This window comes from Copadichromis virginalis, linkage group LG14 (assembly GCF_057382275.1).
Source record: "Copadichromis virginalis isolate Kocher_CV1m ecotype Utaka linkage group LG14, C_Virginalis_male_GT1.1, whole genome shotgun sequence".
NCBI lineage: Eukaryota > Metazoa > Chordata > Actinopteri > Cichliformes > Cichlidae > Copadichromis > Copadichromis virginalis.
In genome coordinates this window covers 24986495-25003139 of record NC_140631.1, presented here as the reverse complement: position 1 = coordinate 25003139, position 16645 = coordinate 24986495, and the positions used below count along the sequence as shown (strand labels likewise).

At 43.3% G+C, this 16645-nt stretch overlaps 1 protein-coding gene and 1 pseudogene across 2 annotated transcripts in view; one reads left to right on the top strand and one right to left on the bottom strand.

Moving 5' to 3' along the window:
- The first annotated feature begins 1122 nt into the window (after nt 1–1122).
- On the top strand, nt 1123–2523 carry LOC146694024 (uncharacterized; annotated as a pseudogene).
- Nucleotides 2524–7986: 5463 nt separating this feature from the next.
- The window catches only part of sik2b (salt-inducible kinase 2b), a 51204-nt gene continuing 42545 nt past the window's right edge, over nt 7987–16645 (bottom strand). The window contains exons 12-15 of one of the 2 annotated variants that reach the window (XM_085430092.1): nt 16473–16630; nt 15440–15553; nt 15172–15263; nt 7987–13446 (exon numbers count right to left, since the gene is read on the bottom strand). In XM_085430092.1, the coding sequence (XP_085286218.1) occupies nt 12801–13446; nt 15172–15263; nt 15440–15553; nt 16473–16630 (1010 nt within the window). In that variant the 3' untranslated portion in view covers nt 7987–12800. The remainder of the gene's footprint in view (nt 13447–15171; nt 15264–15439; nt 15554–16472; nt 16631–16645) is intronic. The other variant, XM_085430093.1, reaches the window with a different exon arrangement.

Sequence of the window (16645 nt, the reverse complement as noted above, 5' to 3'; positions counted from 1 at the left end):
TCAGTGAGTCAGAATGCAATCAGTGAGAGAAAACAGCTGAAGTTTCTGGCGATGTGCACTGGATGAATTTGGAGGGTTTCTGGTCTTAAGTTCTGAGTCGAGTTGACGTATCGGTTAAATGTGCCTGAAGGAGTTGAAGTAATTGAAAGCAAGTGACGCATCAAAGGAAAAGAAAGAAAAAGCAGTGGCTCAAGGCTGGGACTTGCCCATTCTGATTTAACATGGCGTTAAAATCACTTGTGTCACTTTGGCTTAATGATTGAACCTGTTTTCTTGCAGTGAAGTTGAGTCTGATCACAGTTCTGTCCCCAAAGCGGGGTTCATGATCACATATTTCTGGTTAAAGGACAACGTCTAATTCCCCCCCCTCCAGCATTTATGACGAACACAGGCATTCTAACACACGGTCTCTTTGTCACTACAAGAAGATTGTGGATTTATGTATCTGTATATTTAAGTCTAATCAACAACTTGGAAAGTTGGTCACAAGCAGAAAGATCCAATTTTGTCCTTGTGATTTACAGTTTTTCTCGATTGCTTAAACACTATAACCAGGCTTTTAAACTAAAATTTCAAAACCGTAACGCTATTTTTCAAAAAGCTCACCCATTTCCCTGAACTATAAACACTATTCCCTGCTTTGACACATGAGTCAAATTTGGTGAACTGTTACTGCAAAACTCTACACACAAATCCCTACATTTTTCAGTGCTTACACCATGTAGTCATTTAGAAAGCACTAGCATTCAATAATGTTAACTTAAGTCAGCATAGCTTGAGCTCAATTAGCACACAATTAACCAGGTGGAAACACTAGGAGTCAAAATTTATCACACACCAATCAGAACCTTCGATGGATAGATAAAAGGGCCAAAGTCAGCTCATTCAGGTTTGAAACAATGGATCCAAAGAGATGCAAAGGAAGAGGACGTGTTGAAGGAGGAGGACGTGGTGGAGGAAGAGGACATGGTGAAAGAGGAGGACGTGGTGAAAGAGGAGGACATGGTGAAAGAGGAGGACGTGGTGGAGGAAGAGGACGTGGTGAAAGAGGAGGAGGAGGTGGTGGTCTAGGACAACAGGAAGGTGGTGGAGGAGGAGGGAGAGGTGGAGGAGGAGGAGGAGGACGTGGTGAAGGAGGTGGAGGTGGAGAACGACGGCGACAAGGAAGGGGAAGAGCAAGGGCACGAAGACAGTCAGTCTCGGATGAAATTCGAGCCACTTTAGTTGACCATGTCCTTGTCCATGGGATGACTATGAGGGAGGCTGGGCAACGAGTACAACCAAATTTGAGTCGCTTCACTGTTGCCTCCATCATCAGAACCTTCAGGGAGGAAAACAGGTAGGTGTACTTGCAGTAAGACTGCTTTGTACAGTAACTTGTAAGTTACTGAACTTATGTGTCTTGAGTTTCAGTATGTTTCCATTATTTGCCTGTAAAATGAATGTGTGACAGTTACAGTAATGAGTGCTTCTATTTTTGTAGGACACAGAGACGACCACCTGGTGGAGGCAGGTTAAGGCTTTTGTCGGAGGGGCAAGAGAGGGAACTTGTAAACATGGTAATTGCAAATAATGTAATCCGCCTGCGAGAGATTCAAAGGAGAGTGATTGAGGATGATCATCTTTTTCGAGGCATAAATGCCATCAGCCTCTCCACAATTGACCGCATCCTCCGAAAGAATCAATTCCGGATGAAACAGGCATACCGAGTCCCTTTTGAACGAAACTCTGACAGAGTGAAAAACCAACGTGTGGAATATGTTCAGGTATGAGTTTGGATATTGTATAAAGTATTGTGTACCATCACAGCATGGCAGTTTATGCTGCCATTTCAGCACTCTTGAACTGTGGTTCAGGGTACCGATTGACTCTACTGTGTTATGTGTTTTGCAGAGAATCTTTGAGATTGAAGGACGGCCTGTTCCCCATGAAATAATCTTTGTGGATGAGGCAGGTTTTAACCTGACCAAAAGAAGGAAAAGGGGGAGGAACATAATTGGCCATCGGGCTATTGTAAATGTCCCTGATCAGCGTGGAGGGAATGTCACTATGTGCGCAGCCATCAGCCAACGAGGGGTACTCCACCGCCATGCCGTACTAGGACCCTATAACACTATGCTGCTCCTTGCTTTTCTTGATGGTTTAAGACAACATATGTTCCAGCTGGACTACAGGGAACCCAGCACAGCCAGAGCAGCCTCACTACGTTGTTGTGTGGGATAACGTCAGCTTCCATCGCGCTGCTCTGGTTCGTGACTGGTTTACCAATAACCCAAGGTTTTCTAATATCTTTCTGCCTGCATACTCTCCCTTTCTAAACCCGATAGAGGAGTTATTTTCGGCATGGCGGTGGAAAGTGTATGACCGAGAACCTTATGTCCGTGTTCACCTCCTTCAGGCCATGGAAGAGGCCTGCCTAGACATATCAGTAGATGCATGCCAGGGGTGGATCAGGCATGCAAGAGGATTTTACCCCCGCTGCCTGGCTGGGGCCAATATAGCCTGTGATGTGGATGAGATTCTCTGGCCTGACCTAGACCAAAGACAAGATGCTGAGGTGGGATAATGTTTCTGGTGTGTCATGTACTGTATAGTACATGAATGACAATGTGCCACTGTACATACATTGGTTGCGTCTTTTGTGTTTATCATGTGACAAGGGTTTTGAAGGGGAGAACCATAAGCAACCTAATTGTTTTGGAACTATTGTTTTGAATTAATTGTACCAGTGTGCAAAACTCTGTTGTGGTGTGTGTGTTTTTGAGGGCTTGTGTTTGATGTCTGAGGGCAAAGTTTGGTTTTTCAGCAGGAGTGAATAGTTTTGGGTGTAGAGCTTCATTTTGACCTGGAAATAGGATGTTTGGGAAATTGAGTGAGATGTTATGGATTTGTGTTTACAGTTGTGAGGATATGAGGCGTAGTTTCAAGAAATGTGTTTTAGCAATCGAGAAAAACTGTAAATGCTCTTTGTTCGATTTGGAAGGAGTGCTTCTCAGCCTGTCGACGTCTGCAGGAAAATGTGGCATTAATTTCACTAGCTCCTGGTCTCATATTTGCTCAGTTCTGACCTGGTAGGCAGCTGTTCAGAGATGAAAGCGATGGTCCTGCGGGCTGTTTTGGCCACGGGGAACCACGCAGAGCAGGGGCAGGGTCTGCAGCTGACACCTGCCCTCATCTCGACTACTGTGGAGAGGGAGACTGCAAAATAAGGGCTCGGTTTGGAAGTGGACATGCGCTGTAAGCAAGCGTATGAATAACATGCCACTTACTTGTTATGCATATGCTATGTGCAGCACATCCGAGATGCCCCAACGTTTCTGTTCATTCCAAATGAGGAGTCAGCAGAGAGCTTTGAGGCAATGAATCACATGGCAGGGATCTTTATGAGAATCCCAACCTTACTTTTTTTTTTTTTAATCGCCTCAAATCTTCCATCAGCCCTCCTTGGAGCTGTGTGCTCTCCCTATCCTCCACCCAGCCCTAATTTCCGGAGCACATTATGCACACATACTGTAATGCACAGCCTGGTGTGGCTGCTGAGTGTCAGCACATTCTGCTACAGCAGGACCCACTCGAGAGCCGTTGAGAATATAGCAGCTTAAAGGCAGGATGTGCTTTTCAAGAAATGGTGTGAAGTAGTAGGAGGAGAAGGAGGAGGCTTGATGGTAGATGGAACCTGTGAGACTGATAACAAGAGCCAAACCATACCTCAGACATGGCTTGACACATATGAAATAATGAAGGGTTGTTTTCTTTCTTTCTAAAATATCTGGTGATCTAGAAGCTTTGAAGCACATTTTTTTCCCCATTACAGCCAAAAATCTTCATTAAAAGACGATTACTTGAGGACAAGGGCTAATCCGCCCTCTAAATCCACTTGAGTTCATGAGGCAGTAATGAAACAGCAGCAACCTATTCCTATCTATTTAGATCCTGTTATTCGGGGGGATTTTCAGCAGCTAGAACCCCTGACAGAGCTGAGAGCCCTGACGTCAATGCAGCTGCCTCCCAGGACCATGTCATTTATAATGAAAGGAGTCAAGCAAAGCCCCCACACAGCACGGCTCACTCACACACACACACACACACACACACACGAGTGAGGTCAGACGCTCTCAGGGTGACAAATGACAAATATCAGTTGGGAGAAGAGGAACGTTGGCCCACTCATTTTTCTTTTTTTTCTTCCCTCCTCAAGTCACCTTGTCATCTCAGCGCTCCCTCCTCCTCCTCTTCTATTCTGTTGTCTTTTATCATGGGGTTTATAAGCTGTACAAACTTTTTTTTTCTCCCCCCCACACCCCGCCCTTAAATAATATCCAAGCACACACGAAGAACGCTCAAGCAAGTGTGTGGTTCACACTTGGCTCGGCTGTAACATCCAGCTCAGAGCCCCTGCAGGACCTGATTTTTCCAGGCACTACTGGGTCATGTGTGCTGGGATTTTCTGACTCTGTCCATCTGCTGGCTAGCATGTGATCAGTGTGCATTCAGTGGAGGAGGAAATGGGAGCGCTGCGTGACCTTCCTTCGAACAGGAGATCATTTTAGAGAAGAAAATCTTCGGCGGATGCCCTGCAGAGCTATAGCATTTACCTCAAACTCACTTACTGCAAAGCCTGCAGTGGGCTTTTAGAGGTTTTTATTAATACATTTATTTATTTTTTAGATGAATTACATTATGAAGAAAAGAAAATGCATCGCTTGTTACAGAAGTTTAGTTTCTCCTCTGCATTTGAGAGAGTATTTGTCTCTCTCTCTCTTTTTTGGTGCATCTCTAATCCTGAACAGTGCTGTGATCTCCTGCTCTAAAAGACGCAGTAGGATGTTGTCATCCACCCTCCTCCCGTTGTCATGACAACCATTGATGTCATTACAGTATACTTTGGCCTGATGAGTGAACAGGCTTCTGATATTGTAATATTTTACCGAGGGGAGGAAAAAAAAAAAAGATTACACTGTCTGTTATTGTATCAGCCTTCTTTTCTCTGTCTGTCACAGGCAGCCTGCTGGAGGTCTCAGCAGCATTCCACTGTGCTGGTGAATACGTTCTATAAATACCCACGTTTGACTGGAAAATGGTGCCGTCTTTTAGGGAAATTTGCCGGCGAGGTTGCACTTTTCAAAGGCGAAATTAAAAGTGCATCAAAATAGCCCGGTGTTGTCATCTCCTGTAATGCAGAGCTCACAGACTAAACATGAGTTTGACTCAGCAGTACCAGCAGCATGTTGTGCACATGGTCTGATCCCAGGAAAAGAAGTGAGACCCTGGTTTCCATGAACAGATTGACCCCTGCCTTCCCCTCCCCCCTGCTGCCCTCCACCCACATCACCTACCTCTGGTGGTGTATTAGTGGGATTAGCTGTTCTCTGTCTGAGTGGGCTGATTGGATTGACGTGGTCTCTCTACATGATCCCTTTCCACTCAAGAGGGAGCGAGCCTCTGCACTGAAACAGCTTTGAGAACTTCTTCTGCTTTCTCGAAGCACATTTTGCTCCAAATGTGTTTACAGGCTGGAGATCTGCAGCTGAGGTCAACCAATCGGAGCTCTGCTCGGGACAGCCCCCTCCCCTTCCTCAGGTGCACTTTACTATCAGAACAAAAAAGGTGTTTGAGTTTCATGCAGTTTGCTAAATATTGACAGATGATTGCCATGGAGATGGACTAAACGTGATATGAGAGCAGTGATCTCTCTGACTGGTCGGGCCTTTGGGTCGCATCAGTGGTGATGAATTATTCAGCCTCTCCTGCTCCGTTAACGCCGAGCGTAAAAGAGACGTGCAAAATCGCTGCAGTTGCTCACAGCTGGTTGTACAACAGAGAGGCAGAGTGTGAGTTTGTTGTCTAATTGATATGTGGTTGTGGTGTTTTAATCAGATAAATGTGCATTCAGTATTTATGGTTAACGACTCCCAAGGAACACAAAAAAGTATTTAGGGAAGCAGATATTTTTGCTCCATGATGTCACCTGTTTGTCTGCCTTGTTACAGCTCTTTGAAATAAGAAGTTCTGCCATTTATTTTGGGGTAATGGGCCTTTTAAAGCTGTTGTTGTCAGTGTTAAGTTGATTATCTTTAGCATTATGTCTCTTTAAAGGCAGATGAGAATGAAAAAGCGTGTTTGTTGCTTCAAAGAACTGAACAGTTTAACTCCAGGCCTGCTCTCGTTAGAGACCACTCAGTATATTAGATTTTAAACACTTCTGTTGTTGGGAATGGAGGAATACACATTTCCTTTAAAGCGTTTGACTTTGAGGAAATGAGTTAGGGATAAAGGTGTCACATCAGAATAAAACAAAAGTACTCTATGGTGAAACTAGACCCCTGTATCTTCTTGGGGCTTTGTTTACAGGCTTTGGAAAACCTAGCCCGTGAGAAAAGATTTTGACCAATTGTAGGTCTTTTCAGACCTGATTACATGACTTGTATAAAAAGCAAAAAAGCAAAAACAAAAAAAATCCAAAACAAAAAAAACACTCTTAAGATGGAGGATGTGGTGGCACACTTCAATTCGCTTTTCAATTCAAGAGTTGCCCCAAGGCACTTTTATATTGAAAAGTAAAGACTCTACAATATTAGAAAGAAATTGGTTTAGTAGTGGGCTTGCAGGACTGGAATCCTGTGTTATTTTTAACCTGCACGTGAATGTGACTGTCTGGGGGGAGGGGCTTAGAGAGAGGAGCAGGAGGGCGTCTTATATTTTCAGTTTCTGGCAATTTCTTCCTTACTATATTTCTTCCCCCCTTAGCCTTAAAAATGTCCTTTTTGATAAAGCATATAGTTCCTAGTCGAGATAGTTCCTAGGCAATAGGCCTAGGCTGCTGGTGTCCTCCCACAATGCACTGTTTCTTCTTCGATCAACTTTTCCACTCAATGTCTTTGTAGAGCACTCTGGTTTTAATCATTAGTTATTATTAAACTGTGGCTCTCTTCCAGTTTCTGTCCCATCGTCTTCCCCTCAACCTCAACCGGTATCAGCAGGTTTTCCCTCCGTGTCCTGTTCTGCTGGAGTTTCCTTCCTGTTAAAAAGACGTTTTTCCTTCCCACTGTTGCCACAGTGTTTGCTCATTTTTCAAATAAAGACTATTCTCTGTAAACCCTAGAGATGGTCATGTGGGAAAATCCCAGTGGATCAGCAGTTTCTGAAATACTTGGACTCACTTGGCCATGTTTTAAAGTCAAGCCAAACAGGTGTACCTAATAAAGTGGCCAGTGGGTTATATTACCTTTAATTTCAATCATCACTAGCACATAAATCCTTCACATATATAATCAATTGTCAACTTTGATTAATTCAGTTAAAATGACTATGTTACAGTCCCTGATAATGCATCGCTTTAGATGGAGAGACTCTTGGGGGATGGCTGTTACGAGGGAAGGCAGCCCAGAAACTTTGCCAGCAGCACACATCGTTGTGTGCCTCAACTTTCGGTCTTTTACCCAGGCGAATCTGCCATTTTCCTTCCTTGGTTAAGTTTAGGGATTAGAGATCGATCTAGATTATCATTTTAAGTTTGGGACACATCATCACAAAAATACAAAAAATGCCTGCAAGTATTTCAAAAGCGTGTTACACATTTCTCCTATTAATATTAGTTCAGGATTCTTTGAGTGTTTCTTTTACAACGTTCCTGCCAACAATGAAAGTGTTCACTGGTATCAAGAAAGTTTTACTTGGCAAGTCTCAAACTGGAGAATATAAACTTTAATGCTGCACCTGAACCGGTTTTGTGGCTTCTGCTAAATTGTCCACATTGAGAAGATTAGCTCTGGTTGAAGCGGTTTCAGGTTCAGGTATGACTCAACTGCTTATACAGAGCGCTGAGCGTGATTCATTAACCCACGCCTCCGCCGCGCCACTGTGGGGCACTATCAGTCGGCTGCAGTGTGAAGTTATAGGACAACTGGACTAAGTGGAGAAAACTCGCCAACTACCAGGATGAACGGCGTTGTTGCAAAGAGACACTCACACACAAACACAAGACTCTTCTGTTCAATAAACCTTTTTAATCTCAACAGCAAGTTAGCTTATGTGTGGTCAACATCAATGAAGGTAAATATAAAACTGGATTTCTATTGATAGATTTTTTGTTGTCAGCAGGAGGTGAAATTATACTTGGAAACACATCAACTAGAATCTTCATGACTGTAGTCTTCCACTAGAGAAATATTGCTATAATACTTTTAAATGGCATACACTGATTGACCAATAAGAAAAAAAAAAGCAAGGTAGAGAAGCTGACAAAGAAGCTCCAAAACTCCACACGGTGGGTCGTACAGGGAAACTTCTGAGCGACTTTGGTTTTGTACCTTTGTAAAACCTGGCTCTACTTACTTTCAGAAAAAAGAAGAAGAAAATAATACAGAAGAGGAAGAAATAATCATCGTAAAATAAACAACAACAAAAAAGGGTCCGACAGGAAGTATTGGTGCCATTTCAAAATCAATTTAGACTGAAAATACGAAAAAGTAAAAGGCACACTGAACACTATTCACGTTTAACACAAAATCCGGTGCAAACCGAGCGCGCGCCGACGATTCATTACACCCCTAATCTGTACACAGAACACGTCATAATAAACTCAAACGTGTTGCTTTTTCTTGAATTAAAAACAACATTTGAAGAAAGTGTTACTACATCAGGTCTTTTTTTGAAAGCCTTTTTTTTTCTCCGTTGTCATTTTGTTTCCATTATTGTTGGGGAAGAGAGCGGAGAAAAAGGTGTCTCCTTACAGATCTGCGGTTCGTTTTTAATCTGCAGGGGAAAAAACAAGCAGAGCAAAAACGAACCCTTCCCACCTTCTCCTCTCTCGCTACATCTCTTCTTCCCCTTTGCTGTCAAAGTGCTCCAGTATTTCAAACTTCCACAGATCATCCTGTAGCCGTTGACAAAATGAAAAACAATTATCGCAATATTCACTTCAAGGAGAAATCCACCCTTTAATGCTCTTGCACCACCATTATTAACAATCTAATGCTCTTCAAACCTCAGAGTAATTATTTCATTGTAAACAAAGCTCACACACTTCAGCGGACTTCATTCTTTCTAAAGGACAATTTCAGCATGACCCACAAACTGGGTGTGAGCTTATTTGCGTCAATAAAATGTGGGCAGATAACACCATAAACACATCCAGCTCACGGACTAGTTTTATAAAGTCAAGGGTGGGACTGTTAATGCAACCACAAGACTTGTTTTACAACAGGTCTTCTAGCTTCAGTGCACTCTGGTCTATTGAGGCCATTGTTTCTGAAGGTGATATCTTTGCTCATTTGACTGTTAAATGTGGAAAATGGTGACTTACTAAGCTCTCTCTTAAATCCTGAGGGACTGATGTCAGAACTCTACTACAGTGTTTGCTATAGAGGTGGCATTATTCAAGTAAAGGGTTCTCAAAATTTTGTGGCCAAGGACGCCAACACCATTTTAATCCAGTCTGATCTTGGGTTCGCTGGATGATGTTGGGTGACTCATTTCTCCTCACAGGCTAATAAGCCAAGCTACCTAGCAGCAAGAACAGGTCGTTGCAACCTGAGAGAGGTGACTTCATGACAGATGTGTTGTGTCAGAGTCTTTCGGAGCTTCTACTGGCTAAAACAAAATGTGGGAGGGAATGAGGTTTGTCCACATCAGTGGTGCTCTCTTGTTTTTAACGATACACCACAATTCTACTGCGAGAACCAGAGAGTGAGTTAAAGAAATGAGGTTTGTCACTCTCATTACTTGAACGCTGCCTGTCATGTTAAATGTTCTATGACCACAGGTTGCGTGGGGGGTGTGAGTGTATTCCCTGCATTAGATCAATCAAGTCAACTGCATTAAAAACGTGGTTGGTTTTGTTGCTAGCAGACTGCAGCGGTCTCTGATGCCGACATGTCTGCAAATACCCACTACCAGCTGAGGCCTACTTAAGCGGGAAGATGTAAGATGCAAAGAAGAAATGGGGAATATTTTGCCTTCAAAGTGAAAGCCATCGTGTTTCAACTGTCTCCTTTTCTGGTCTGCATCGCACCTGCAGCTGGCGAGCATCTGTGGACAATTTGCCGTGTACCATGCAAACTACAGGCGACCGTGGTAACCTGCTAGCAGCCAAAGCAATCGCAAAGCTTTGGGCAGGGCATGCGCATTTTTCCTTAGTAACGCTCACTGACTAACTGAAACGTCTTGAAACCTGAGTGAATGACGGCCTAGTCACTGGACCATGATTGCCACAGTGACAGGTTAATGTCAGTATCTGGTAAAACCTCAATAATATTTGAGTTTTGGACAGTTGATGAGAAATATCAATGAGCTGGGTCGTGATACTTAAAGCAAGATGAGCATTTTTCCACTGCCACTCAAAAAACCAAACAACTAGATGGCCAATGAAATAATCAGCAGATTGTTTAATTGGTTAATTAATTACAGACGATCTGCTGTGGAACAGTGTTAAAGCATTTTAGGATGGATTTTCCTTTCAGTCTTAACCAACACTGCAGCCCCAGTTGGTCCACATTATTTTCCCTTCACTGAAAACTGTTAACTGTAAAATCACCTTCTTCACTCCGGGTCAATGCCGTCCACAACGCGAGGGGGACTGCCTCGTCTACAAACACTTCTAAAGGCTAACTCATATGACCACTGAAGGTGACAGTGTAGCAGATGGTCACAGTCCTATTCTCTATTATTGTGATCATTTTTCAAAAAAAATCATCATAATCATCTGTCAGAGAAGATGCGTCTGTGTTTTTCAAGTAGATTGAACACAGTCCGAGTGCTGTGAAGAAATTAAAAACAAAACAAATATATAATCTCTCATTCTTGTTGCTGGCTTGCTGTCAGTCAGAGTGGTGGTGAGCCAACAGTCAAGATCCAGTGTGTGCTGACTGATGTTCTGCTAACAGAAGCCTTAGCGTAGGAGAGAACACATTCTTTAATAAAATCTAATGCAGGGGGCTCTTTCAGGGGTCGTTTCATTGTTATAAACATCATCCATGATTAAAAACAACACAGTGGCATGACTGGAGCATTGAGGATGTAAACCAGAATTAATCTAAAAGCTACTACTGCACTGTGTTATTCTGAATAAAGCTGTCAATACAGTGTTTGTCTAGTTCAGCAATGATAACAAATGCTGTGAAAATTATGAATTCTGGATTGTGCAAACACACCGACGCACACGCACGCACACATTTACACCGAGTACTGTGCAAAAGGTTTCAGGAACTTTCAATTCAATTGTTTCGTTTCTTTGCCAGCAGGGCGGCCCTGATCTCCATCGCTGAATCAGTATGACGTAAAAAGTCATCGCGTTCTCCAAGATGCTCGCAACAACCTACCTGCCAAGTACCTGGGAAGGTTGCGTGCGAGTGTACCAAAGAGAATCAGTTCTGTTTTAAAGGTCGAGGGCGCTCAAACCCGATTTAAAGCCTAAAACTTTTGCACAGTACCATCCAAACAGCTGTTTCCGAGTTCGTCCCTGCACTTCTGTGGAAAGTAAGCGAGAGATTATCTCCTGGTTACATCATCGGCTCAAGTGATGTCACTTCTGACGACACGGAGGGCCCCGGGAACCAATCAGAGCTGGCTGTACTGGTGAGGCTATTTTCATTCACAAATCCCCCTCCATATTAAGGATTAATATTGCTTCAGTATTGCCACAAAAACAAAAAACGAGACAGAGTAATATCGACTGTTTCACATCGCAGCTTCCTGATCCTAACGTTTTAATTACGTCAGCCCTCATTTATCAGGCACACGCATGACCCACAATTCAACTGCTAAACAAAGGTGTAGCCATTTCGTCGCAAAAACTGATGGTCATCTCCGCCAGTACAATAACAGCTGGAGCTGGCAGCTGTGTGCAGCTGGATTGAATGATAAAAAAGCAGTTCAGTAGTGTAAGAAAATCAGGATCAGTAGTTACAATGAGCTAAAAAAAAATGCATATCACACATAGCTTACATTAATATTCTCATTAGTCAACCCACGTAATAGCTTGGAGACATGGTTAAAAGCAAAAATGTAGCAGGTTTAGGGTACGGTTTAGGTACTGAGAGGTTTAATGTATAATGATAGTGTTGGAGCCTATGCATGAGAGCCATGTTGGGCTTTGTACATTAGTGTTTAAATAACTTCTATAACTGCAAAAAAGCCAAAAACACTGTGGGCATCTTCATGGTACCGTGATAAATGAGGGCCAATTTCTATTTTCTTTTTTTTTTTTTACAATATTTTTTTTCTAAAACTACCAGTTTCTTAGAAGGAGAAAAAAAAGTCAAAGTGTTTTGAGAACCAGTCTATTGTTGTTGATGGTGTCCTGTTTTAAATACAAAAAGCACTGCCAGCCATTGTGCTTTTGGTTGCCACACAGTCGGGTCTTAAATGAGTTTGCTTCCAAACCATAGTTGACTCGCTGCGCTCCATCGGCCTCCGGGATGTGCGGCATCCCAACCCCCCCCATTGGGCTGCACGGCGCAGTACTCACACAACGTACGTGACAACAGCAACCTCGCCGAGTCAGTACAGTGAAACTCCCGCTGTGCCACATACCGGGCCTCTTCCTGCCTCACAGGGCTGATGAGAATGAGAACAGAGGAGACGAGGGAGAAAGGGAGGTAGGTTAAGGGAGGATTCTGGTAGAAAGGTCGAGGTTCGTCACAACTAAGAAATGAAGTTTGTATTAGTTGCACAAAAATGAACACTTCCTTCCCTTGTTGCTACGCTTATGGCCTCCACTTACATCTCCATTCTCTCTGCTCTCAATGCTGTGTGGATTCTCATTTCTTAATACTGCATTCTATAAAGCCCCTCAGCTGGCTTTAGTTGACCAGTACGAAGCCATGCTGCGAGTCCACAGTCTCCATCATCTCACTGTCCAAGAGGGAGCCCTGCAGCTCAGGTAAGCCCAAGCCGTCAGACTGCCCAGAAGCAGCCAAAACTCCACCCATAACTCCGGTATTAACCTCTCCTCCAGCAGGTGGGGGCAGGCAGGCGGGATCCAGTGAGAACTCGTACTGCTCTGGCAGAAGAGCCTCAGTGGAGGGCCCCAGGACCTGCTGCTCGCAGCTTCCAGGGTAGCTGAAGCCCAGGCTGCTGGCAGCAGCTTCATGAGGCTGAGGGTGGTGGAACTGGTGGTGGAGGTGAGATCCTGGAGGCAGATGTTGGGTGTAGTGGTGATGGGTCATGTAGGCATCATAACCCAGGGCCTCGCCTGGTTCCATCACAGGGCTCAGGTTATGAGCGTGGCTGAATGGAGGTGAGGCCTGAGGGCTGCCCTGCTGCTGGGCCTGAGGCTGGTGGGTGGCTGACATGGGGGAGCCCTGAGGGGAACTTTGGGATGCCGCTGGGTCCAGCGGAGTGCTGCCTGTTGGGTAGGATCCTTCATCAATCTGCATCTGGTTGAAGTAGGTCTGCAGCCCCATGCCTTGTGATTGCTGCTGCAGGTACATCCTCTTCTGATGCAGTCTGCCGGGAGAACAGGTGTAACTCAATTCAAGCAAGATAACACTTTGAATCAAGACAAGTTGAAACAAAAATTTTTCAGAGCACAAAATATAAAACCCCAATTCCCCCAAAAATGATGGTGCATCGGATAGAATCTAAAAAACAGAATGCAATGATTTCCAGATCTCATAAACCCATATTTCATTCACAGCAGATCATAGAAAACATATCAAATGTACCACTTTAAGAGAAAAATATTAGTTCATTTTGAATTTGATGGCAGAAACATGTCTCAAAGCTGGGACAGGGCCATGTTTACCACTGTGTAGCATCTACTCTTCTTTCAGCAACAGTCAGCAAACATCTGGGAACTGAGGAACACAGCTGCTGGACGTTTGGGGCAGGAATGTTGTCCTGTTCTTGATTGACACAGGATTTTAGATGCTCAACAGTCCTTGGTCTACTTTGCTGTATTTATTGTTTCCTGATGTGTCAAAGGTTTTTAACCAATGAAAGGTCTTGACTGCAGGCAGCACCCAGACAATCTGCTATGAAGTGACGCTGTTGTAATAGATGCAGAATGTAGTTTAGCATCATCTGGCTGAACTACCGAAGCCACATGTTACCTGTATATACCTTCAGCACTGACGATGCCTTTCCAGATGTGCAAGCTGATCATTCCAGAGGAACTGATGCATACTATCAGAGATGCAACGCTAATAAAACTCACGTATTGCTTCGTCTTTGTATGATGCATTTGTTTGCATGGTGAACTGTGTTCATGGACAATGGTTTCTGGAAATCATTCTGAGCCTATGCAGTGATTTTCATGACAGAATCAGGCTTGTTTTTAATGCAGTGCCATCATCTGGGGCCCAAACCTCATCTCTTGCGCACAGAGATTTTTCCAGATCTCTGTGCGTCTTTTGAAGACAATATGTACTCTATGATGATATATGAAGTTTCCATATTTCTACACCGAGAAACATTATTCTGAAATTGTTCCACAATTTTTAGATGCTGTTTTAGATGCTGATCTTTACTCAACCTATCTAAAATGTTCTTTTTATGCCCAATCATGTGACTGACCTGCTTACATTTAGCTGAAATTGTTGCAAAATGCTCCTCAAGCTGTTTTTTAAAGCACTACTATACTTTTCCAGCCTTTTGTTTCCTCATATCACCAATGTTGCAACCATCAAATTAAGAATGAGCCAATATGTTGTTATGAAATGATAAAACATCTCAAGTTAAACATCTAATCATTATTGCTCATGCGTCACGATTTGTTAATCAAATCAAAATGATCGGCTGTATTTGGTGACAGTTGAATAACCAATCAAGCAATCTGAGTTTAGTAGATGTCGCACAGAAGACACCGTGTCTCTAAGCCGGATACATGAAAAATAGCAAAAGAAAAATGGTTGGAAGCATGGATGAGATCAGTGTGGCAGTAGAAATTGTCTACTTAAAGGTATGACAAGTCCTACTTTTCTTACTAACAGTGCAACCCGCCTTATCCAACTACAGAAAAAGTCCAGGAAAACAAACAAACCAAAAAAAAAAAGCTATATTCTTGGATTCCTTGTTTTTAAAACAAAAGAAGTTTAAAAATTTAGATTGAAAATTATTTTTGCTTCAAATCTCAACAGGGAAAGACCACCACAGCTACGCTAACACAACAGCAATAAAGAAAATCCCTGATAATATTTCATACAGTGAAAAACATTTTCCAGTGCCATTTACCTGTGTTCCTGCAGCTGTTGCTCTAAACTTCGAGGAGTCTCCTTACAGAAAACCTGGCAGCTAGCAGGACTGTTGGCCAAGACATTGGCCTTCTGGGTACAAGAGAGATTTGGACTGATGATTGGGTTTGAGATAAATACCTTGGTAACGATCTTAACTTTACAAATTATATCACTGAACGTTACGCAAAACAGTCATTTGGCTCAATAAGAAATGTCTATCAGGTATAAATACAGGCATAATGAGAGTAGGTTGTAGGAGACTGTACCTGTAGTCTGTGTGTGAGGTAATGTGTCTCCAAACTCTGTCTGCGGGACAGCAGAGGCGGCTGCGGCCCACCTTGGTATAACGCTAGGCCTTCCTGCTGCTTGCATGCTTCACCCTTCAATCAAAAATATGAAGCATTAGGACAAGGGCCGAGATCCCCTCTGCTGCCGGTTAATAAAGCTTTAAGTGAATTATCTTTGCTGTCTCCTGCCCAAATGCCTGTGTGGTGACTGATCAGCCAGATGCCTTGCTCTAAATGGCATGCACCATTGGGATTACACATTAGGTAAATGAAATGAAAGCAAATTAAAAGGATGATGGGGCCTGAGCATCATAACCAACAAAGAGCTGCTTCATTGCATTATGAGAGGTGGACAAAAAGAAAACTACTAGATCAATAATATTGAATGGGTTGCATTGTTGTATTTTGTCATGTTTCTCAGGTCTTTGTCTGAATTTCTACGAACATTATTGCTAAGGATTGTCTTATTGCATTGGAGTCACACTGGGTTAAATATGTACACTTGGGTTTTAAGGGGTATTTATTATTTTCTTCTTTTTTTTGGGTTGTATGGAAGCCCCAAACGCAATTTCATTGTTCTTGACAATGACAATAAATAAATAAATACTAAATACTAAATCTTGTCGGCCAGTACGACTAATTTTTCTTGCTTTTTCTCCCCTTGCATTATTACACTGTGCTTGTATCATTTAGTATCAATGTGTGCCTGTCTTTTTGTGTCAATGCAGTTCCAGCCACTACTATGGGTATGTCTGGCCGACTGCAACAATGGCTGTATTCTTTTTAGCCAAGGCTCCAGGCTCCAGGCCCCAGGGGGACAGGAGACAGTAAACAAGCCACAGTTGGCTGCCTCTCCTGGGGTTACACAACAGCCTGGGTGCGTTTTTTTTTTGTTTTTTTTTTTGGTGACACGGGGTCAGGACAGTAGATGAGGCTGAATGTGACAACAGGTTTTGAAAGAGAAGGAACTGTGTGTGTGTGTGTTTGTGCGTGATTATGCAGCAGGACTGACCTCGAGGAGGTTGTGCAAGTGGTGCTGTGGTCCCAAGGGGTCCATGGTGACCCCATCCCCAGAGCCCATCTGCTCCACCAGCAGCTGGACTTTGTTCAGCTCCAGGATGCCTTTGGTCCTCGCCAAGTTCTGAAGGTGCTGCCGAAATGCGACTAGACCTGAGAGCACAGACG